At 42.6% G+C, this 25,459-nt stretch overlaps 1 protein-coding gene across 5 annotated transcripts in view; it reads left to right on the top strand.

Annotated features, from left to right (window-relative positions):
- LOC115199738 (rhotekin) overlaps positions 1-25,459 on the top strand; it is a 128,497-nt gene that overhangs the window by 87,399 nt on the left and 15,639 nt on the right. For 4 of the 5 annotated variants that reach the window (XM_029762128.1, XM_029762129.1, XM_029762130.1 and 1 more), the window contains exons 2-4: positions 23,068-23,282; positions 23,466-23,527; positions 24,321-24,374. In XM_029762128.1, coding sequence (XP_029617988.1) covers positions 23,068-23,282; positions 23,466-23,527; positions 24,321-24,374 — 331 coding nt within the window. Of the gene's footprint in view, positions 1-23,067; positions 23,283-23,465; positions 23,528-23,979; positions 24,193-24,320; positions 24,375-25,459 lie in introns of those variants that run through there. The other variant, XM_029762131.1, reaches the window with a different exon arrangement.

Below are 25,459 nucleotides of genomic sequence, written 5' to 3'. Positions count from 1 at the left end.
CATCTCAATTTTCCACTGTGGCTTCCTCTCTTTGGGTCTTTCCCTTCATTTACAGTGATCTGAGAACATGGGGTAGGTGAAAGCAATGTGGTTGAATACTACAGGTTATTTCCTTTATCTGTCCAGTTATTTCAGATTATTGCAGATGAAGGGAAGGAGACGAGGAGAGGAGGCCAGCGTAGACTATTGTGACCCAGCCTTTCTCTCCAAGAGGGCAGGAGAAGGAGGAATGTTGTATTATTGGACTTCCTGTCTCTGTGTTACCATTATAGAGTAGTACGCTGCAGTTCATGTACAGTGTTCCTAGGACCATACACTTATTTATGGCCTGGCTTGGTCTGTTCTGTACCCACCATTTCATACATCTACTCTCTTTGGGTCTGCTGTGTGCTGAGACCACACACAGATGCACACATATCTGCTTGGGCACACACACATGCAGACACACACATGCTCTTACACACACACACACACACACACACACAAGAATGCCCCAGACTCCAGTGTAAATGTTCTATCACACACACTAGCAATAATATGGTACATTATTGAAAGTCCATGACTTTACTTTTCTGTGTGTCTCAAAGCTAGTTTTGATGAAGGACCAAAAGCTTTCCCTTGTTCTGACAGAGATAATTTTTGGAATCTTCTTGACTTGTCTTAATGTATCTCTAGCTATGTGTGCTGACGTGATGTCTGATCCAGCTGAGAGACGGGTTTACAGTCAAACCGGAATCTAATTAAAATAATCTGGAGTTAACATTGAAGGTGTTAACGCCAATGAATTAATTTGGCAGGTTCAGTATCTTCTCTCTGAGCCTACTTCTTTTAGTCAATTCTCACAACTGAAAACCTGAGCACGGAAAGCGGTACCAGAGCGCCAAGTCTAGGTCCAAGAGGCTTCTAAACAGCTTCTACCCCCAAGCCATAAGACTCCTGAACAGCTAATCAGATGACTACCCAGACTATTTGCATTATCATAATATTAGCTAGCGAGCCAGCCAGCTGACGTTAGCTAGCTAACCATAAGCTTTAACTTGACATGAAAATAACTTTCTGACAAAATTAGAAATGTGTACTATCTGAAAATGTAGCTTGCTAGACTATCTTACCCGTATACATGGATGGATGCTTCTCCCTCTCTGTCACGGATGCCATGGTTGCCTTAGTTTGAAGATCTAATCTGGAGACAGGTGTTTTATACAACAGCCTTCTGTGTGTTCCCTTTTCGACTCCGTCGGCATATTTTCAATCTATATAGCTATCATACTCTAATTCCACTGTGCATTCCACTGATTTCAAAACTCGGTCCTCTAGAAAGTGGAGAGCAACACCTTTGCAGTTCTACTACGTGATATCTTTCAAAAATGCCGCGTTAGAAAGGATTACCTACACATACAGACCAGCTCATGTTATAGACAGAAGCATGCTACATGGCAGACCAATCCGAACTCATCTCTCGGCATGTCCAGCCCACTCATTATCTCAGCCAATCATGGCTAGCGGGAAGGTTCCTGACTTTAACTGTGGCTAAACCAACTAGGCTCGTAATTTAACAATTGTATTTGTATTTACAGATTGCATACACATTTGTTATTAAGGGACATGGAAAGTTCACATGTTGCAGAAGGCATTTTTGCCCCAAAACACATTTTGATTTAAAAAAAAAAGTTTAAGTTCAAATGGTTCACTCTCCTGTGAAATAGTGATGTGCGACATACGCCTAGTTTCCTGAAATGAGTGACAAATGTGATTATGCATGTAATGCTATTATTATAAAGGTGCAATTTTATGGTGAACATTTTCTTCCCCAAACTTGAAACTCACACGCTGCGTATGTATGCCAGGTAGGCTCTACACCTGTTGTAAAGTGGATTGTGCTTAATTTTAAGAAGTTATTTGGCCACTTTAGTAGTGATACAAAACATATAGGCCTAGGGGCTAGGCTACATGAGGTGTGAGACTATGAATTAAAAAAAGTGCAGTTTTTTTTCCTTACAGCACACAAGCTGAGAATCATTCACAAGTGATAGGCTAATATTGTCACCCATCACACTGTTCTTGATTTAATCTTGTATTTACATACAGTGCCAGTCAAAAGTTTGGACACCTACTCATTTCAGGATTTTTCTTTTTATTATTTTCTACATTGTAGAATAATAGTGAAGACATCAAAACTATGAAATAACACATATGGAATCATGTAGCAACCAAAAAAGTGTTAAAGAAATCGAAATATATTTTATATTTGAGATTCTTCAAAGTAGCCACGTTTTGCCTTGATGACAGCTTTGCACACTCTTGGCGTTCTCACAACCAGCTTAATGAGGTAGTCACCTGGAATGCAGTTCAATTAACAGGTGTGCCTTGTTCAAAGTTCATTTGTGGAATTTATTTCCTTAGTGCTTTTGAGCCAATCAGTTGTTTTGTGACCAAGGTAGGGGTGGTATACAGAAGATAGCCCTATTTGGTAAAAGTCCATATTATGGCAAGAACAGCTCAAATAAGCAAAGAGAAATGACAGTCAATCATTATTTTAAGACACAAAGGTCATGTAGGTGTGTCCAAACTTTTGATTGTTACTGTATACTAAATATATGTGTGAAATTTGTTTTTAATTAGAATTGACCATTATTATGCACCAGTCTCTACAGGAGCAGCGGAAAGAAATACATGTTGTCTATGCAACTTAAATAGCCAATGGTGGACGCTTTTCACTGGTTAATTTTCATGCCAGCCAGGTAGGCTATATTCTTGTTTTTAAAGAGAAGCAATGTGCTTAGCATTAGGAAAGTTGAGAAATATAGTAGGTCTAGCCTATAGAAAGCTGATGGGATCCTCTTTTTAAGAAGCCATCACTCTGTTTTCTCCCACAATTGCATCGCTTATAGAAATGTGGCGCAACATCAGCTCATGGGCTCTCATGAAGTGTTTGATTCGATTTTTGACGACATTTGCATTGATGTCAGAGTGATTAGAGGGACAATAGACTGTGGGGCAGTTATCAAGTTCGGTAGGCTACTAATGACCATCAGCACCATCAGAGCTTGGAGAAGCCTAATTACCGTGACTAAACGGTCACGTGGAATTTGACTGACGTCATGACTCGTGACCGCCGGTGTGGCGGTAATGCGGTCACCATAACAGCCCTAACTAGGGGTACTAGGCCTGTGTAATTGACTACAAATCAAGCTGTAGTGCATTAGGATGAGGCTAGTCAGTGCCAGAAGGTCTTATTGTGTCTGTAAGCAAGGCTGGGCTTGGCTGCCAGGCTACACTCTTAATTAATCAAATCAAATGTATTTATATAGCCCTTCTTACATCAGCTGATATCTCAAAGTGCTGTACAGAAACCCAGCCTAAAACCCCAAACAGCAAGCAATGCAGGTGTAGAAGCACGGTGGCTAGGAAAAACTCCCTAGAAAGGCCAAAGCCTTGGAAGAAATCTAGAGAGGAACCAGGCTATAAGGGGTGGCCAGTCCTCTTCTGGCTCTGCCGGGTGGAGATTATAACAGCACATGGCCAAGATGTTCAAATGTTCATAAATGACCAGCATGGTCAAATAATAATAATCATAGTAGTTGTCGAGGGTGTAACAAGTCAGTAACACAAGAGTAAGTGTCAGTTGGCTTTTTCATAGCCGATCTTTGAGAGTATCTCTACCACTCCTGCTGTCTCTAGAGAGTTGAAAACAGCAGGTCTGGGACAGGTAGCACGTCTGGTGAACAGGTCAGGGTTCCATAGCCGCAGGCAGAACAGTTGGAACTGGAGCAGCAGCACGGCCAGGTGAACTGGGGACAGCAAGGAGTCATCAGGCCAGGTAGTCCTGAGGCATGGTCCTAGGGCTCAGGTCCTCCGAGAGAGAGAAAGAGAATTAGAGAGAGCATATTTAAATTCACACAGGACACCGGAAAAGACAAGAGAAATACTCCAGATGTGACAGACTGACCCTAGCCCCCCGACACACAAACTACTGCAGCATAAATACTGGAGGCTGAGACAGGAGGGGTCAGGAGACACTGTGGCCCCATCCGATGAAACCCCCGGACAGCGCCAAACAGGTAGGATATAACCCCACCCACTTTGCCAAAGCACAGCCCCCACACCACTGGAGGGATATCTCCAACCACCAACCTACCATCCCGAGACAAGGCCGAGTATAGCCCACAAAGATCTCCGCCACGGCACAACCCAATTAATGACCTTGTTGTTGTGCCTCTGATGTGCACTTTGAAGATTTGTAGAATAACTGTCCACATTTACTTTTCCTCAGCCAACAAGACGAGTAACGAACAGCAAAATCACTAGCCTATGTCAGTTTTCCATCCCCCATAGTAGAAAAGTTGACCTATTCTGTTGGTCAGCTTGTCGATAAAGAACTAGCCTATTCTGAACAGACTCTAGGATAGTTGTGGGATGATAGGTAGACAAGGTAGTAAGCTACGTGCGAAAGTTCCATAATGTAATTAGTGGGAAAACACACAGTTGTCAAAAGTGCACTGCACACGCCAGCAGTTTAATATAAATGTTTAAATTTAACATTTATTTAACTAGGCAAGTCAGTTAAGAACAAATTATTATTTACAATGAAGGCCTACACCGGCCAAACCCGGACGACACTGGGCCAATTGTGCACCGCCCTATGGGACTCCCAATCACGGCCCGTTGTGACCCTGGAATCGAACCAGGGTGTCTCTAGTGACACCTCAAGCACTGAGATGCAGTGCCTTAGACCGCTGCGCCACTCGGGAGCCCAAGTAACCTTCATGTGACAGAGATTAAAATATCCGTTAGAAAAACAGGAGATCTAATGTGCAACAACTAGCATGGGTTGCTAATTTGACCAGGATTGTGTCTTTGGCTACTGGACAATGAAAGAAAGTTGAAATAAAATAATTGCCTCCATGGATGCGGTCTGATTTTGGCTCGGCTACTTTGAAGCAAGGTAAGACATTCCTCATATGTATTTAAACGTTCAGGTTTCAAACACTTAAATGTATACATTTTCAAAATGCATACTTATTGCAAAATTGTGTGTGACGTGCTGATGAAGCCGGCCTTCCGTTGCCGCTGCATTTTCTGTTTGAGATCCTGGCAGATTTTCCGTTCAAAGGCTCTGTATTTGTATTCTGTACTCGTGATAAATAAGTTACATAACAAAGATACGGTACACACCCGCCAATTTAATAAGCATGACCAGTCAAATGTATTTCCATTGACTGGTATTTCCATCAGTGAATAGGCTAAAAAGCATTATTTCGCAATGGGATTTTTTTTCTTCTTCTCCTGGACTATTGGTTGAAGCCAAATGTATTCATCGGCTTCAGCCAAAAAGCAGGCTATTACTAGCTATTACCGGCTAACGGAAACACTGCCCTACACACATCCACCATGAATCCCACCCCCAGCTAGCAGCATACTTTTTTCAAAGATTGAACAGTGCTGTGTAAAAAGCCTAGGCTGTAGCGCCGCTCCACATACCACACACACATCGCCCCCCTCCGAGCTGGGGCTCAGCTGCACTGGAACACTCGGCGCCTTTGTGTGAGAACAGCTGGCTGCAGAGTCACACAGTCACACACTGCATATCATACTCCCCCCCCCCCCGACGCACATACCGCCCCACGTAGAACTATAACAGTCTATTGTTTGTGAATAACTGAATACATTTGATGGTCACGGGTTATGTTCAGTTCTATATGTATTGGAACAAAGGCCTCTGGCTTTCCACCATCAGAACAGTGCAGAGTCCGTTGGGGCCCTGGTGACATCAGAGCTCTGGCAGTAGCCTGGGGAGGAGAATTATGTGCCTTGGCCCGGACCATGGTTGGACCGCTTTGTGACCGTGTTGCTCTCATTAATGGAGGCAGGCAAACACCCCACCCAGTAACTGCCTTGCCTCCTAACTAGAGGTCGACCGATTAACTTCTATGGGCTACGTGGGACGCTATCAACAGCCAGTGAAATAGCATGGCACGAAATACAAAACAGCAAAAATCTAAATTTTATTTTCTCAATCAACTATTTTACACCATTTTAAAGATAAACTTCTCGTTAATCTAACCACATTGTCCGATTTCAAAAAGGCTTTACGGCGAAAGCATAAGATTAGATTATGTTTGGACATAAACTTCACAAGAAAAACCACACAGCCAATGTCCAGGCAAGGACATGCATCACAAAAAACAGAAATACAGCTAAAATATTCACTAACCTTTTGATCTTCATCAGATGGCACTCATAGGACTTAATGTTACACAATACATGTATGTTTTGCTCGATAAAGTTCATATTTATATCCAAAAACCCCATTTTACATTGGCGCGTGATGTTCAGAAAACGTATTCCCACCAAAACGTCCGGTGAATGAGCACATCAATTTACAAAAATACTCATCATAAACGTTGATAAAATTTACAACAGTTATTGAAAGAATTATAGATATACTTGTCCTTAATGCAACCGCTGTGTCAGATTTTAAAATAGCTTTATGGAGAAAGCACATTTTTCAATATTCTGAGTACATAGTTCAGCCATCAAAGCAAGCTATACAGATACCCGCCAAGTTCTGGGGTCAACTAAACTCAGAATTAGTATTATAAATATTCTCTTACCTTTGCTGATCTTCGTCAGAATGCACTCCCAGGACTCCTACTTCCACAATAAATATTATTTTTGTTCGAAATACTCCATATTTATGTCCAAATACCTCCGTTTTGTCCGTGCGTTCAGATCACTATCCAAAGGCATAACGCGCGAGCGTAAATCCAGACATAAAAAGTCAAATAGTTCCATTACCGTTCGTAGAAACATGTCAAATGTTGTTTACAATCAATCCTTAGGGTCTTTTTAACATAAAACGTTGATAATATTCCAACCGGACAATAGCGTATTCATTACAGAGGAAAAAGAAGGAGCGGCGCGCCAAACGTGCCCACGCAGTAAACAACTCACTGGTCCCAGGCAGTCCACTCATTGACTGAGCTCCTATTTTCTGCCCAGTAACAGGAGAAGGATGAAACACGTTTCTAAAGGCTGTTGACAGCCAATGGAAGCCTTAGGAAGTGCAATGTGACCCCACAGACACTGTAGTTTCGATAGGGATTCAAAAGAACTACAATTCTCAGATTTCCCACTTCCTGGTTGGATATTTCTCAGGTTTTTGCCTGCCATATGAGTTCTGTTATACTCACAGACATCATTCAAACAGTTTTAGAAACTTCAGATTGTTTTCTATCCAAATCTATTAATAATATGCAAATATTTGACTCTGGGCCCGAGTATTAGGCAGTTTACTCTGGGCACGCTTTTCATCCAAAAATGAAAATACTGCCCCCTATACCTTAAGTTAACCAGAATGGCCGATTTTTAATTAGGGCCGATTTCAAGTTTTCATAACAATCGGTAATCGGTATTTTTGGCCACAGATTTATTTAAAAAAAAAAAACATTTTTACACCTTTATTTAACTAGGCAAGTCAGATTAAGAACACATTCTTATTTTCAATGACTGCCTAGGAACGGGAGTTAACTGCCTTGTTCAGGGGGGATTCGTTTTTGCAACCTTCCGGTTACTAGTCCAACGCTCTAACCACCTGCCTTACATTGCACTCCACGAGGAGCCTGCATGGCATGCTGACTACCTGTTATGCGAGGGCAGCAAGAAGCCAAGGTAAGTTGCTAGCTAGCATTAAACTTATCTTATAAAAAACTATCAATCTTAACATAATCACTAGTTAACCTGTTGAGGATCTTATCCCGATCTTATCCCGGTATTGGGATTCATTGTCATGTGACCATGGCGGGGAATTCAAAACTGCAAGAGTAATCATTTCAAAAAATCAAATAATCAACTATTTTCCTCCATTTGAAAGATATATCTCCTAAATCTAACCACGCTGTCCGATTTTCAGAGGCATTACGGAGAATGCATAAAGTTAGGTTATGTGAGGAGAGTACATTGACAATAGCTGCGTGTAATGTTTAGCCAATTCAAAGAAGGGCATCAACAGACAGAAAACTAGCTAGAATTATGCACTTACCTTTGACAATCTGCATCAGATGACACTCATAGGACATTATGTTATACAATACATGCATTTTTAGTTCCATCAAGTTCATATTTATATCCAAAAACAGCATTTACAGTCGCGGTGAAATTCAGAATATTTTTCGGCTCGAATGCACCCAGTGAATCCAGCATTACAAATCACGGAATTACTATTCGAAAACATTGGTAAATTATAATATTGTCATTCAAAGAATAATATATTATCATCTCGTAATTGCTACCGAATGGCCAGATCTCAAAATAACTTTACTGGGAAATCACATTTTGCATAAACTGGGTACTATGCTAACAACAATAAGCTATATGCTAAGCTAAGCTAAGCTATACCGTTAGCATTAGCATCATCTAATATCGATAATAACATTCTAAATATCCCCTTACCTTTGATTATCTCCATCAGAAGGCGCTGCCAGAGATCCCAGGTCCAGAACAAATGTGGTTTCTTTTGACAAAGTTCATAATTTATGTCCAAATAGTTAGCGTTCAGTAGGCTCCCACAAAATGAGGTGGGCAGTGTAAAGTCACGTCGAAAAGCTAAAGAAAACCTAGTAAATAATCTATTTACGTTTGTTTAAACATGTCAAACGTTGTTCATCATTAATCTTTTGGTCCATTTTTAACGTGAAACATCAGTAAACATCAGTAATATTTTCACACAACCTATCAAGTGTCTAGAATAAACGATAATGAGAAAGGCACTCTTCTCAGATTCATGCGCAGGCGCAAAAAATGAAGTGATGACGTGTCAATTTGTAAGCTTTCTTATTCGGTCTGTATTCATCACAGATGCTTCCAACAACTTTCTAAAGATCGTTGACATCTAGTGGAAGCAGTAGGAGTTGCGAACTGAATCCTTTCTCACTGTGGTATCTTTAAAACAATGACACTAAATAGTACAGTCACAAAATTCTCATTTTTTTTAATCTATTTTTCACAGGTTTTTGCCTGCAATATGAGTTTTGTTATACTTACAGACACCATTCAAACTGTTTTAGAAAATTCAGAGTGTTTTCTATCCGAATGTGTTAATAATATGCATATCCTAGCTTCTGAGTTGGTGTAGGAGGCAGTTAAAAATTGCCACATATTTTTTTCAAAATTCTCAATACTGCCCCCGTGGCCCGTAGAGGTTAACTACACATGGTTGATGATATTACTAGTTTATCTAACGTGTCCTGCGTTGCATATAATCGATGCGGTGCCTGTTAATTTCTCATCGAATCACAGCCTACTTCGACAAACGGGTGATGATTTAACAAGCGCTAATTGATGATTTTAAAGCACTCTCGTTGCACCAATGTACCTAACCATAAACATCAATGCCTTTCTTTAAAATCAATACACAAGTATATATTTTTAAACCTGCATATTTAGTTAATATTGCCTGCTAACATGAAATTGTGTCAGTTCTCTTGCGTTCATTGCACGCAGAGTCAAGGTATATGCAACAGTTTGGGCCGCCTGGCTCATTGCGAACTAATTTGCCAGAATTTTACATAATTATGACATAACATTGAAGGTTGTGCAATGTAACAGGAATATTTAGACTTAGGGATGCCACCCGTTAGATAAAATATGGAACGGTTCCGTATTTCACTGAAAGAAAAAACGTTTTGTTTTCGAGATGATAGTTTCCGGATTAAACCATATTAATGACCAAAGGCTCGTATTTCTGTGTGTTTATTATATTATAATTAAGTCTATGATTTGATAGAGCAGTCTGACTGAGCGGTGGTAGGCACCAGCAGGCTCGTAAGCATTCATTCAAACAGCACTTTCGTGCGTTTTGCCAGCAGCTCTTCGCAATGCTTCAAGCATTGCGCTGTTTGACTTCAAGCGTATCAACTCCCAAGATTAGGCTGGTGTAACCGATGTGAAATGGCTAGCTAGTTAGTGGGGTGCGCGCTAATAGTGTTTCAAACGTCACTCGCTCTGAGACTTGGAGTAGTTGTTCCCCTTGCTCTGCATGGGTAACGCTGCTTCGAGGGTGGCTGTTGTCGATGTGTTCCTGGTTCGAGCCCAGGTAGGAGGAGCGAGGAGAGGGACGGAAGCTATACTGTTACACTGGCAATACTAAAGTGCCTATAAGAACATCCAATAGTCAAAGGTATATGAAATACAAATCGTATAGAGAAAAATAGTCCTATAATAACTACAACCTAAAACTTACCTGGGAATATTGAAGACTCGTGTTAAAAGGAACCACCAGCTTTCATATGTTCTCATGTTCTGAGCAAGGAACTTAAACGTTAGCTTTCTTACATGGCACATATTGCACTTTTACTTTCTTCTCCAACACTTTGTTTTTGCATTATTTAAACCAAATTGAACATTTCATTATTTATTTGAGGCTAAATAGATTTTATTGATGTATTATATAAAGTTAAAATAAGTGTTCATTCAGTATTGTTGTAATTGTCATTATTACAAATAAATACAAAACAATCGGCCAATTAACCGGTATCGGCTTTTTTTGGTCCTCCAATAATCGGTAAGAGCGTCTGCTAAATGACTTAAATGTAAAATGTATCGGTGTTGAAAAATCATAATCGGTCGACCTCTACTCCTAACCCCCGGTACCAAAACCAAACCATTACAGTATGCCCTACACCTGATCAAGATATTCATGTGGGTTAATTTAGTGTTTGTGTTGTATATTTGCATTTGGTGGAACCTGTGTTTGTTTGTGTGCCTCTGTAGTGTATGTGTTAGCATAGGCTATCTTTGTGTGAGGGATGGATAGACCGACAAAGTCTGAGGCTGTTTTTGTGCATGTCATGAAACTATAGTGTGTGACTGTGTGCGGGTTTGTGATTGTGAGTGATGAGAGAGACACAGGGCCCGTGCTTTTTGTGTGTTAATGACAGTCTGCTGATGTACGTTCCTTTCGCCCCTCGTGACCACATCCCACAGCTCCCTTGGGCCTTTCCAGGCCCTGCCCCTCCCTCCGTCCACCGCAGACATGCCCCGGGTGTGGGAGAGAGGGAGCAAGGGAAAGCAGAAGAGGAAGAAAGAGGAAGGGATTTGGGTGGAGTGGGCAGGCACATAGTTGTGGCTGACTAATTAAAAGCCAGCTAGCTTTGGTCACTAAAACCCTGATGAATGGGAGTGGTCAGGAATTCCGCTCACTGTGTATGTGTGCATGGTGTTTGTCTGTGTGTGTGAGAATCTGTGTGTGTTCCTTTGGGTGTCAATGAAAGATTGTGTAGTGGGAAAAATGAACACTAAATTATTTTAGAGGACTGCTTGTTTACTCTATGCTGATTGGTGCATATGGTCAGCGAATGAGGATGTCTATGTAGCTCATAGTGGAGGGGTCTCTTCCACACCTCCCCAATCCTGTGCCTCTGTGATTAACTCTATAATAAAGTCAACCCTCCCCCTACAGCAGTGGGTTTGGCTCTTGATACTGGTGCTGCTTTCCCTGCTGTCACTCCTCTTTCCATTGTTCTCCCTCTCACTCTCTCACTGTCTTTTCCTCTTTGCTCTCGCTCTCTCTCTCTCTCCCCCTCTCCTTGGTAATCTCGGCTGCTCTAAGTAGTCAGTCAGTGCTTATGTGACAGACAGACAGGATACTCGGGCAGCAAGGGCAGGAAGTGACCTCACAGTACTAGTCTTTATTCAGGTTGAGCCGTCTGGGCTCTGCAGCGGACCTGGATTTCCTCCCACGAACACGTGTCCCCGTCACAAATTTAAAGACACGCTGACACTGCAGGCTCACAACCAAACACAACCTTTCTATTTCCACCTCCCTACTACATTCACACAAAAACACACACATATAAAGACACACATGCATGCACACACACTAGGCTTGGGTGGGATCCAGACTTTCATACCTTCATACAGTTCTTCTGAGATTTACTGTATTACCGGCATAGCACACACGGGGGCGCTAAAAACACAATCTAATTGGGCCTCTTTTTCTAATTGGGCAGAATGCAAATAATAGCAAAAATCTCAGACCCTGTTAGCTAAATGCTAACGAGCAAAAACGAACATAAACTAATTGCAAAGGCTGGGAAAATTTTTGGTGAGCGTGGACATTTACAACCGGAAGTGAACGAGAGAAATTGTGCAAATGAACAAAGTTGTGATGCATGCTTTTCTGAAGGAAGAGCAGCATGTGTACAAGGAGCAGCAGGGAGAAGATGGGAGGAGGGGAAAAAAACTCTAGTAGTAGAAAGCACTGGGGAAAAAATGGCAGCTGTTTGACTTCTAAAACACGGCAGAAAGACGTTATAAGATATCTGATGGCAAACATTTAGTAGTGAATTGCATACAAGTGTAACTTCATCACATTGTGTGCCGCACAACAGAGACTCGACAATTATTTTTTTTTTAAATGCTATTGACTCACCAGCTCCTGCTTTTTCTTGTTGCGCTCTTTACAATGAACACATGACTGGCTCAACTGTTCTGGGGAACTACGGTAAACTTCATAATGTGACAGGTAAAATGAAGAACGCAATCTGCTTTATCTCCTAACGTATTGCACAAGTTGACTGTAGACATTTGGCAGCCCCCTGCACCTCTCTGATTCAGAGGGGTTGGGTTGAATGCTTTCAGTTTTACAACTGACTAGGTACCCCCCTTTCCCTTTAACTTAAAGTAGATACAAATATTCAAATTTATTGAAAAACAAAGAAATACTATTGATGGTATTGAAAAACCATCCCATGACATTTTCCAAATACCCAGGTATATGGTACACTGCCCAAGCCTAACACACACGTGATTCATTGGTTGAACTGTCAGTCACCTCAATAGCAGACTAGAAGCTCCACACTGTGCCTGCTCCTGAACTGGTGCTGTTGAACTATCCTTCTGTCTGGGGTTGGCGAGTCCATAGTCCATGACCCTGGGGGGGGGGGGGTTCAGGGGTCAGAGACGAAGCCTAACCAAGCAAAACAAAACAATGTAAACAAGGCAGTGTGGACGACCCAGGCCCAACACATCACACTGATCACAGAGAGGCTGCCAACACCCTACTTACACTAGGGGATCAGCAGCACACACACACACACACACACACACACACACACACACACACACATCCATTTGTCTCCTGTCTGTCCCTCTAAGCCTCACACACAGGCAGACCAGAAGATTCCATCTCCCTCAATTATTCCAATCTGGGCTCATTTTCAACACTCACGCCTCATTACCTGGGAACAGGCCGGTCCCTGTAACCCCGCTGCCCCCTCACCCTTCCATCTTCTCGCTCTTTTTCACTGTCTCACATCCAACATACTCCCATCTTGCACTCGTTCTCACTGCCACTGACTGGCACCCTGGCATGGGGCACTGTATTGGCACCAGGCATAAAAATGGGGTGGTCTGAAAATAACTCTGTCTGTTTGGTGGTGTTAGGTTTGCTCCTTTGTGTGTGTAATATTGTCATTTTGTGCATTCAGCCTCATCTTGTAATGACGATAAAGCTGTTTTTATATTAGAAACAGTTGCGAGGGAAAACAATTGGTTGTTAGTGGGCAGACTTCATCTCTGAAGCCCAAACACATCACAGTTTAGGTATGGTGTGTACTGTAGATATCAGACATATCCCTGTTAGAATGCCAGAGGAGAGCTTGACCATGTTTTGCTGTGTGCGTGCGGGCATTCGTTCATTTGTGTGTACAGTTGTGTGTGTGCCGTGTGGGTGTGTGCATTCGCCTGTCAAGCAGTGGCACGGAGGGGGATTAATAACAGAACTAGGTTGAATGTCTCATTTTGGGAAAGCCCCGGAGGAGAAGGCTGCTAATTTCCTCTCTATAAATACAGTGAACCCGACTGGCATGTAGGACACGGCAGCACAGCTCCTGTACTACACATGGGCTAAATCCGCAGGTTCAATGGTGTGTGCTACGTAGTACTGCAGAAGATAAGGACACACACAGAGTATACTACAGTCATACACACACAGGGGTGGCACTATTACCGTATAACCAATGGTTATGGATGAAGACTGTCATTAAAATAATCATCATAACCATTTTACTTTCTCTTTTTTTGGGGGGGGGGGTAAGAAAAGCTGACTGAAGACAGGAAGGCCAGACATTTTGTGCAGTTAAGTCCGTTTCTACGGTAACGTGGACTCTTTACAACGTCATGAAACGTTGTTGCGCCTTGCTGAAACAAGCAAGGTGTTGTAGCAAACGAGTATTCGGTTGCCTATGCATCGTCCCTCCTCCCTGCAGCAGCAGCACGCATAGAAATAGAATGATTACAATGGGCTTAGAACCTTTTAACCCTGCATTGTTTTACATCAGATAGCGTTTCGATTCCGTCTCGTATCTCGCAAAGGGTAATGGGATAGATCAAAAGTAGCCCGGCTACGATGGGCTGCCATAACATTTGGAACATTTCTTCCTCAAAACTGATTTGAATTCATCTAAGCTAAAACAAATATGTCAATAATGTTGATGTTTTTTTTGATGAGGGAGTCTTAGTTGCCCTATTTTACATCTAGCTAAAGATTATTGTGCTTCAGTTGCTAGGTTTCCATCTGATTGGCGACCATACTTTAATGAGAATATTCTTAAATCCATGTAAAGGAAGTGGTGTGTTTCCACCAAACGGACATGTTCCGAATAAAAATCTGTGTGACGACGTAGTGCACACAATTTATTTTATATTTATTTTAATGTACCGAATCAAATCTAAAGTTGTATGTCTCAACTCTATCGATTTAGTTTTGTCACACAAACTGTTGCGTTTTAAATAGCAAATATGCCTACTCTGGTCTCGGCATGTGCGCTCTAACAGCTCACAGATCCAGTGTGGATAAGTTGTGCGGGTAGTAGGGCTGGGCGATATGGCAAATAAATTATCACTATCTATACAGTGGGGAGAACAAGTATTTGATAACCTGCAAAATCGGCAGTGTTTCCTACTTACAAAGCATGTAGAGGTCTGTAATTTTTATCATAGGTACACTTCAACTGTGAGAGACGGAATCTAAAACAAAATCCAGAAAATCACATTGTATGATTTTTAAGTAATTAATTAGCATTTTATTGCATGACATAAGTATTTGATAAAGCAGAACTTAATATTTGGTACAGAAACCTTTGTTTGCAATTACAGAGATCATACGTTTCCTGTAGTTCTTGACCAGGTTTGCACACACTGCAGCAGGGATTTTGGCCCACTCCTCCATACAAACCTTCTCCAGATCCTTCAGGTTTCAGGGCTGTTGCTGGGCAATACGGACTTTCAGCTCCCTCCAAAGATTTTCTATTGGGTTCAGGTCTGGAGACTGGCTAGGCCACTCCAGGACCTTGCGATGCTTCTTACGGAGCCACTCCTTAGTTGCCCTGGCTGTGTGTTTCAGGTCGTTGTCATGCTGGAAGACCCAGCCACGACCCATCTTCAATGCTCTTACTGAGAGGAGGTTGTTGGCCAAGATCTTGCGATACATGGCCCCATCCATCCTCCCCTCAATATGGTGCAGTCGTCCTGTCCCCTTTGCAGAAAAGCATCCCCAAAGAATGATGTTTCCACCTCCATGCTTCACAGTTGGGATGGTGTTGTACTCATCCTTCTTTTTCCTCCAAACACGGCGAGTGGAGTTTAGACCAAAAAGCTCTATTTTTGTCTCATCAGACCACATGACCTTCTCCCGATCATCCAGATGGTCATTGGCAAACTTCAGACGAGCCTGGACATGCGCTGGCTTGAGCAGGGGGACCTTGCGTGCGCTGCAGGATTTTAATCCATGACGGCGTAGTGTGTTACTAATGGTTTTCTTTGAGACTGTGGTCCCAGCTCTCTTCAGGTCATTGACCAGGTCCTGCCGTGTAGTTCTGGGCTGATCCCTCACCTTCCTCATGATCATTGATGCCCCACGAGGTGAGATCTTGCATGGAGCCCCAGACCGAGGGTGATTGACCGTCATCTTGAACTTCTTCCATTTTCTAATAATTGCGCCAACAGTTGTTGCCTTCTCACCAAGCTGCTTGCCTATTGTCCTGTAGCCCATCCCAGCCTTGTGCAGGTCTACAATTTTATCCCTGATGTCCTTACACAGCTCTCTGGTCTTGGCCATTGTGGAGAAGTTGGAGTCTGTTTGATTGAGTGTGTCTTTTTATACAGGTAACAAGTTCAAACAGGTGCAGTTAATACAGGTAATGAATGGAGAACAGGAGGGCTTCTTAAAGAAAAACTAACAGGTCTGTGAGACGGAATTCTTACTGGTTGGTAGGTGATCAAATACTTATGTCATGCAATAAAATGCAAATTAATTACTTAAAAATCATACAATGTGATTTTCTGGATTTTTGTTTTAGATTCCGTCTCTACATGCTTTGTAAGTAGGAAAACCTGCAAAATCGGCAGTGTATCAAATACTTGTTCTCCCCACTGTATATCTTTTCATTCGATAGTGATAATTATCAGGATATGAATCAAATAATGTTTAAAAGGTGCATATCTGCTTCTGACTTAATGCCTAATGCCTGAACAAACCACTAGGCAGGTAGCCTAACCGAAAGGTTGCTAGATCGAATCCCCGTGCTGACAAGTTAAAAATCTGGCATTCTACCCCTGAACAAGGTAGTTAACCCACTATTCCCCGATAGTCCGTCATTGTAAGTAAGAAGTTGTTCTTAATGGACTAGTAAAAAAAAAATAATGTGAGCTACACAAAATTAAACTTTAAGGAAAATTGTTCCATGTTTCTGGCCAGGGAGCACGTGCCTGGGGTCAGTTAAATTGATAAGCCTCTTGAAACCTTTCTTTTCGACTGTGCTAATTGGTAGGATGTCCTAAGCAATGCAATGCATAATAGCATTTGTGATGTCTTTTCAATGTTTGCTTGTAGGGCATAAACGCTGTCAGTGTTGACTGCTTCGGGCAAACATCTTTAGATTGGCTGGTGCTTGAGGGGCGTTTATCAATACCGTGGCGCAAACTCAAACTGCCTCCATGTTCCAAAGAGTGATTTTGCTTCAGATGTTGAAAAAGGTTTGTCGTATTACCGGACTTTCGTAGCCACCTGTCTACAGCACAATTTCCACCGAACATTGCTCTGCTCTTTGTCGGACTTCAAAAAGCCAAACCACTTCCAAATGACTGAAACAGTTGAACCCTTTTTATCAATAATTTCTTCGTTCATTTCTGCTCCTTCTCCATGGCTATCACTGTTTTCGCCTACATCACTCATTTTTCGTGGTTAATAGTGGCTACTTCATGACTCGAGGTGCTAAGTGGTTTTTAGTGGGCGTATACCTCTCCACGTGCATATTGTCACTTCTCCGCACGCTCCTGCTGCGTCAGAGGTGAAATGGACTGCTGTACCTGACTATTCTATATCGACATTATCAAAAATGAATCTAAACGTTTTTATATCGTTATTGAGGGAAGTAATTACCTCTAATTATTGATATTGATTTATCGCCCAGCCCTAGCGGGTAGGCTAATCTACATGATGATATTATTATGTACTGTATAAGAGTGAAAATATTTGTTAAACCGCAGTCAAGCAACGATCATCATGTCACTAGAATAACACCTTAGATATTTATTGGAAAGGAGCATCAAGATCACTATCAACACCCTGTAAAGTTCATAAGTTATTTAATCTGTAGCCTAATAAAATGCATGGTTTCCTGAGTTGTAGTGGGAGGACCACACAACATATCATTGTGTAACTCCAAGTTTACTTCGATATGGTTATTGTATCAACATTTGCACATAAAGACGTTTCCACTGCCATTTACCGACACAAAAAGATCCCATCATGTCGTAAATTGTACCAAAACTTCCTGTTTATTTCAAAGCTGTCATTTTTTTTATATGGTATGACTTTACTCGCATAAAAACTGAAGATGGAAACATAGTCAGTGAGCAGTATTCATGAAGTTTGACTGGGCATGAAAGCTAGCATAAATTTGTCCAACAGCTGAGCCAGTCACTGAAATCATCTTTGATTGCAACAATGCTGCTAACCAACCAGCTACCTACTTAATGCTGCACACACACACAATGTTGAATCTTCCAACAAAAGCTAGCTAGCAAGCTAGTAGTGCTAATGCTTATATTATTATGTGTTTTCATGAAGCAGCTGTTCTTTTGCCATGATTCATTGCAGTAACCTCCCGAGTCAGCTGCTGTGCTCAGCTGACCCAACGATATGACCGCGGAGAAACATGCTGATCTACAAACTGATTTCTGATAATCAGTGCCTCTTAATTGTGAGCCTGCATGTTTACAAATTCAGGGTAATTTAAACATGCTAAGCAAGCTTTTTATGTCAGTGAAGGAAGAGCTAGCTGACTAGCTAGCTATGTCAGTAAGCTACACAGCTGATCAAGTCACTGGATTGGCGACCAACGTCCTTGCACAGAATATGTGCAGGAGATAGCCACCGGTTTGTTTTTATTTTCTCACAATTGCAAATATTAGATCACTGTCACAACGTTTGTAATAACTGTGCTAGCTAGTTCTGCCTATTTCATGGAGATACAAGAGCGCAGTGATATGAATGAGGGACTACTGTATTTTTTTGAATGGCGGATGCTGAATATTCAAATTTGAATATGAGTTCCACGTCCTACAAAACCGATTGGTTCATGGACAAGTGAGGCGGAGGAGTGACGCCGTCTGATTTGATACAATGATAACCAGGGCAATTTGAATGATAATGGCGCCAGAGAGGATGGCTGCTGTTTTATGGGCGTTTAACCAACTGTGATATTTATTTATTTTATTTTTTTTGCATTCTGTAACTCATTTTGTGCATAATGTTGCTGCTACCGTCTTTTATGATCGAACACAGTCTCAACATCAGAAAATCAATTTTCTCACCTCGAACTGGACAAAGATTTTTTCTTAAATGAGTCCAACGTGAAGGATATACTGCCCAAATCTAAGTCATCCGTGTGAAGAAAAAGGGGGAGGAGGGCGGGGTGCCTTGTAAGAATTTGCCGACGAGTGGGTAAATCACCACTACCCTCCGTATTATTGGCCAACGTGCAATCATTGGAAAATAAACTGGACGATCTACGATTAAGACTATCCTACCGAGGGGACATTAAAAACGTATGTTTCACCGAGACGTGTCTAAACGACGACATGGATAATATAGAGCTGGCTGGCTTCTCCTTGCATCAGCAGGACAGAGCAGCTACGTCTGATAAGACGAGGGGCATGTGCGCATGTCACGTGCAACAAGAGGGGAAAAAACTCTAGACCACCTTTACTCCACACATCGAGACAGATGCAAAGCTCTCCCTCGCCCTCCATTTGCCAAATCTGACCATAGTTCTATCTTCCTGATTTCTGCTTACAAGCAAAAACTAAAGCAGAAAGTACCAGTGACTCGCTCAATACGGAAGTGGTCAGATGATGCGGATGCTACGGTACAGGCCTATTCTGCTAGCACAGACTGGAATATGTTCCGGGATTCATCCAATGGCATTGAGGAATATACCACCTCAGTCCCCGGCTTCGTCAATAAGTGCATTGACGACATCGTCCCCACCTTGACTGTAAGTACATATCCAACCAGACATCATGGATTACAGGCAACATCCGCACTGAGCTAAAGGCTAGAGCTGCTGCTTTCAAGGAGCGGGACACTAATCTGGATGCTTAAAAGAAATCCCGTTATACCCTCCTTCAAGACTGTTGGAAAAGCATTCCAGGTGAAGCTAGTTGAGAGAATGCCAAAAGTGTGCAAAGCTGTCATCAAGGCAAAAGGCGTCTATTTGAAGAATCTCAAATATAAAATTTATTTGTATTTGTTCAACACTTTTTTTTTGTTGGTTACTACATGATTCCATATGTGTTATTTCATAGTTTTGATGTCTTCACTATTATTCTACAATGTAAAAAATAAAGAGAAACCCTTGAATGAGTACGTTTTCTAAAACTTTTGACCGGTAGTGTACATGGGTGCACTTCCTGCTTTAGTCCTGTCTGTACACTCAATTTACTTTCCTCCCGGTCTCTACACACACACACACACACTTCATGTCAGCTCTGCTCTTGCGTTTACCTCTAGCATTGTATGCATTCATATATATCACGTATGACCCAGGCATCTTTAATAAAACTTTATTGTCCATCCAGAATGGACATTTTTCTTTGGCATCACCTTACATTCAAGGGATCACATCACACATTTTAAAACAGTCCATCATACCGCATAGATTAAAAACGCATAGGTCATTGATACGTTTACTCACAACTGACCGCTGCGCCAACTGCACTGTTCAAATAGATAAGTGCATATACCGATACAATTAAACGTTGCATTTAGTAGTCCAACAGCACAAGGAACAAATTAATGTTTTAACACATTCTTCCTAGCCACAGGCATTTTGAGGCACCGGCCAGAAGGAAGCCTCTCAAACTGAGGGTGTAGAGGTTGGGAGGGATCGCCTACGATAGCCAGCGCCTTCCTTTTGGCTCTTTTGTGGAACAGACTGCTCAACTGTGCCTGTGGCCGACCAATTACTTTGCTGGCTGCGTTTTACTATTCTGGGCAGTTTGCTTTTGCTCCTCACGCTCAGGTTGCCATACCTGACTGTCATATTGAATGTGAGGATGCTCTCCACCAGACTGCGGTACATCCTCTCCAGAACATCCTGGCTGACCCCCAAACCCCTGCTTTTAAAAAAAATAAAAAATGACTGCGTTCTCTGTAAAGCTCAGCTTGTCATCAATTTGTGTCCCTAGGAATTTAAAACACTCAACCACATCCACTGGTTGGTCGTTCAGATAGAGTGGTTGGTACATTGGCAGGTTGTAGCCATTGACGATCAGCTCCTTTGTCTTGTCCACATTGATGTGGCACTTGACCGGCATCATTCTTGAAGGTTATTGGCCAGATTTTTAAAATGGCTGTCCCCACCCCCATAGCGTCTTAATTAAGAAAATAGTCCCATCAGAGCCGTGTCATCCGTGTACTTTAAAAACCTCACGTTGTTTCCTTGGATCTTCATTCCGTTAGTGTAGATAGAGAACAACAACGGTGAAAGGACACACCCCTGGGGGGCGCGTCTGTGTTCAGGGTGAGTTTATCAGAGAGGGCCCCATTTAATGAGAACCCTCTTGTGGCTGGTCAGTTAAAAAGTTCTTGAGCCAACCTGCGTGGCCTCCGTTGACATTCAGGTCCAGTAGTCGTTTCAGCAGTGTGTTTATTTGTATTGAAAGCTGAACTAAAATCAATAAAAACCATTTGTGCTTATGATTTTGCATGTTAAAGGTGACTAGCCGTCATATTCACCAAGGTCAGGGTAGCATCCTCAGTCCCCTCTTTTAATAATGTAAATATTCTTTATCAGGCTTAAACATGTTGGTCTGACAGTATTCCATAGGGAGAAATCTGTTAGACTTTAGAACCCCTTTTGAACGTTAAATTATGTAATTGTTTTTGGAGATGATTTAGTTGATGATAATGTATTACTGTACTCTTGACCCAAATGGCTGTATTAAAACAATATTGGTGTAGGCCCACAGCTTTACCCTGCTTGGTTTGGCTGGAGGACAATGTATTTGGATGTGTTTGATTTAGAGCTGTTAGTTTATTTAGCGTTCACCACCATGTCAAGCCAGTATGGTTTTGTCCTAAGCTGTGCTATTTGTTCAAAGGGCATATTAGTTTACCCTATACTACCCTCTGTTACTGCCATGAAAGAGCTGTGGGCCAGAATGCATAAAAGCACTGGATCCAAAGAGCCAAAATGACTCTACATGTAGACAAATGAGTCCAAGCCACATCCACCCCACTGTCCTTTGCAGTGCTCTGTTTGGGATGGATGGGAGGAGAAGAGAGCGAGGCTATTTGAAGACAGTGGAGTGAAAAATGTCTTGAGAGAGACAGAGAAGGCGGGGAGAATAAAATAAAGTAGAGAGGGAGGTCTGTAAGACCGTTATCACTTTGGAGTGGTATAACAAAGAGATTGAGTGTGAGAGGCAGAAGCGTGCGCGCGCGCGCGTGTGCGTGTGTGTGTGTGTGTGTGTGTGTGTGTGTGTTATATTAAACATGTTTAATTGGACACAAAGCAGCAGATGAGATGTGGGTGGTTGTCATAGCAACAGGGGAGGTCAGTAGCTGGGACTACTTCCAAAACCCGAGAGAGGTAGAAGAAATGTTATGGGGGATCCTCAGTACAAAATTAAACATGCAAAGAGGCAAGTCCTATTTGTGTTTTCACCTATTTCTTTGTCTCTTTCCTGCTTGCTTTGGTCCTCCATTTTTATGTTGCCCTTTCTCTTCATCTCTGTGGTGGCATTCTGCTGGCAGTATGAAGTGTGTTGCAGTGATTTAGGCTCTGTTAAACCATGTTGAGTGTTCCCTTCATGATCAACCGTACTTTCGACCCCTTGTCCTAGATAAGCCACATCAGTTTCACATGTTTTTTTTTTTACAAACTTGTGATGGGAGCAGGAAGGGGTTCGGGTGTTGGGACTGAGGGTTGTGTCTGGGTGTTAATGTCTGGCGTCTCATGGTGGAATACAGGGCTCCACTGTTTTGACAGTTCCACTCGCTACGCCCTCCATGGTGAGCTGCTCCCAAAGGGTGCGCATTTGCGTGTGTGTGTGTGTACTATGCACGCAGGGAGGTGTTAAATGATTCAGCATCTTCGTGTCTGTGTGCCGGGGGGGGGGTGCAGAAGGGCACAAGGGCATATTTACAGCTTCTGCCTGACTAGCCTCTGTGCCCCAACCGACTGACTCCTCACGGCACAGAGACACCAGAATGCTTTCAAGGGCATGCCCCACTAATGGGGCCCATGAGAGGACTTCATCTGGCCTGCACACACACACTTTTGTCCTCTCTTTCTCTCTCATACACACAGATTTCGGCACATAACACACGCTCTTACTCAGTCATTGTCTTACATTATAAATAAAATGTTGCTCTTACCCGGTCCCTCTTCTTAGTCTCACTCCACACTCGGAAGACCAAACCTGTTCCAGTCAGCACCATCTCTAACCGCTCTGTCTCTCTCTCTCTCTCTCTCTCTCTCTCTCTCTCTCTGCCTGTAGGACAGTGACATCCAGAAAAAGATAGACCATGAGATCCGGATGCGGGACGGGGCCTGTAAGCTGCTGGCTGCCTGCTCCCAGAGAGATCAGGCCCTGGAGGCAGCCAAGAGCCTGCTCACCTGCAACACCCGCATCATGGCCTACATGTCAGAGCTGCAGAGGATGAAGGAGGCCCAGGTCATGCAGAGGGTCGCACGAAGGTCAGATGGCACAAGGTAAGGGGACGGCATGGGAGTCGGGTTTTGGGCTGTATAGGAACATAACTTAGGAACTTATCGCTGCATAAATGCTACTATCCCCATAGTGTAAATGTCTTAATATGGTCTGGGTTGGCAATCGGTTAGGGTTTACAATTAGAATTTCCGTTGTTGTCACCCCCCCATTTCTGTCTCTCCTAGGTCATCAGATGCAGGGCCCATGGACGACAGACTACCCTGTAAGGGTAAGGTGGCCATCTCAGGTAGGCCCCGGTGATGTGCGTGAGAGCGTCTGCTAAATGACTTAAATGTAAATATAAATGTGTACAAATGTGAAAGAGCGAGAGAGTCTGCGACAGACAGCTAGCGAGAGACCGGGTCCCCATGTCTACCCAATAGCTGAGCTCCGTTTAGCACACTTCATCAGCCTCGGGCCCTGACACCCTGCTTCCTCCTCCCCCATTATGCCATGTGTCATTTCCTCATTCTTGGCAGCGTCCATGGCGACCTGCAGACGCTGTCCGTCAGAGGGGTAAGGGTGGGATAGGGGGTAGAATGAAGGAGGAATAGGTTGGTGTGAGGGGGAGGAATAAGTTAGGGGTGGCGGAGGGGAGAATGGGGGGGTTAGGATGAGGGGGGGGGGGTTCAGTGAAAGAGGTAATTAAAGAATTATGATGAACTGCTCTGGCTCAGTGGGAGGACAAGAGAAAAGGGGGGGGCTGTCTTTCTGGGACTGCTCACAGCTGGAGGGCATACACAAACAGAGGTTGTGATTAATCATTGATTGACTAAGTAGACAGGAAGCCATTCAGCTCGTGGCTCCAGCGCATGGGCATACACATTCAGCACAGACACACAGGTAGGCACACACACACACAGATCACACACCGAGTATGACAGCGACTGCCTTGGTGGGAGGATATAAAAGGTCAGGGGTCTTCTACCTGTCGGCCTGAGTGTGTGTGTGTGCGTGCGTGCGTGTGTATATGCTTGTGCGAGTGTATATGTTACATTTGTGGTGGATTTCACTCGTCTGACTGCCCTTTACCATTACAGACCTCCGGATCCCACTCATGTGGAAAGACACCGAGTACTTCAAGAACAAAGGAGGTGAGGAATCGTTGCGGTAGCACTGGTGTCAATCAAATCCTGTTATATTACCCATCGCTCTGAGTTTGTGATGCGAGTTGACTGAGTGAAGCGAAGTGAATCAAATAGAATTTGGGTAAAGTGGTGTGAAATCAGGTGCACATAACTATTTCAACCTGGGCCCCATACCCACAAAGCCTCTCGGAGTATAAGAGTTAGGGCTGGGACGATACCAGTATCGCAATATTCTTTTACATGGCATAAATGAAAACACGAAGCAGACCAAACTGTTTGGTCCTTTAAAACCTGCTGTGTGTAAAATATTGTTTGCTATAGCTTGGAAAATGAATACATGTGACTCTGGATGACAACATAATGGTGTTTGTTTCCATCGTTAGGGCTGTTTTCCTCAAGAAGTTAAAGCTTCTTCGTGTTTTGTTTCCTTGCCACGATACAAACAAATATTGCGGTATTGGTATCGTCCCGGATCTATAGGAGTGCTGATCTAGGATCAGTTTCGCCTTTTACATCATAATGAATAACATTTATATGGAACTGATCCTAGACCAAAAGCTCTAAAGAATAAGAACTGAAGTAATGAACATGTAAGCATAACAGTTCTGCTCTTTTAAAAGGACTTGTATATCTGAAGAACTATACAGCTATTGAAACAATGCAGCTCATTGACAAGCAAACATTCCTACAGCGAGTGATTTGGGATGATGGCCTCTGGCATAGAAACCTGCTGCACAGACAGCCCTTTTCTGTTGTCTTTGGCTGTGCTACTGCAGCTGTGGTATGGTTTATGTTGACTGCTACTAGGGTTGCACATTTTGGGGAATATTCAGAGGTGGAAACGTTCCGTGGGAATTAACGGGAATATATGGGAATTAACGGAAATATATGCAAATAAATATTAATACCAATTATTTGTTTTTTGCATTGGATATATTTACCATATCATATGGAGACAGAAACATAATCCTTTTACCTTATCATAAGTAGACATGATTAAATCCTTCCAATAGAAATTCAAAAAACTATTTAGTTACGAATTGAACTTTAATTAAATGAGTTGACTCTTCACATGGGATGATTTCACTGAA

This window comes from Salmo trutta, chromosome 9, assembly GCF_901001165.1.
Source record: "Salmo trutta chromosome 9, fSalTru1.1, whole genome shotgun sequence".
In the NCBI taxonomy this organism is placed as follows: Eukaryota; Metazoa; Chordata; class Actinopteri; order Salmoniformes; family Salmonidae; genus Salmo; species Salmo trutta.
This window is presented reverse-complemented; position numbering and strand designations above follow the sequence as displayed.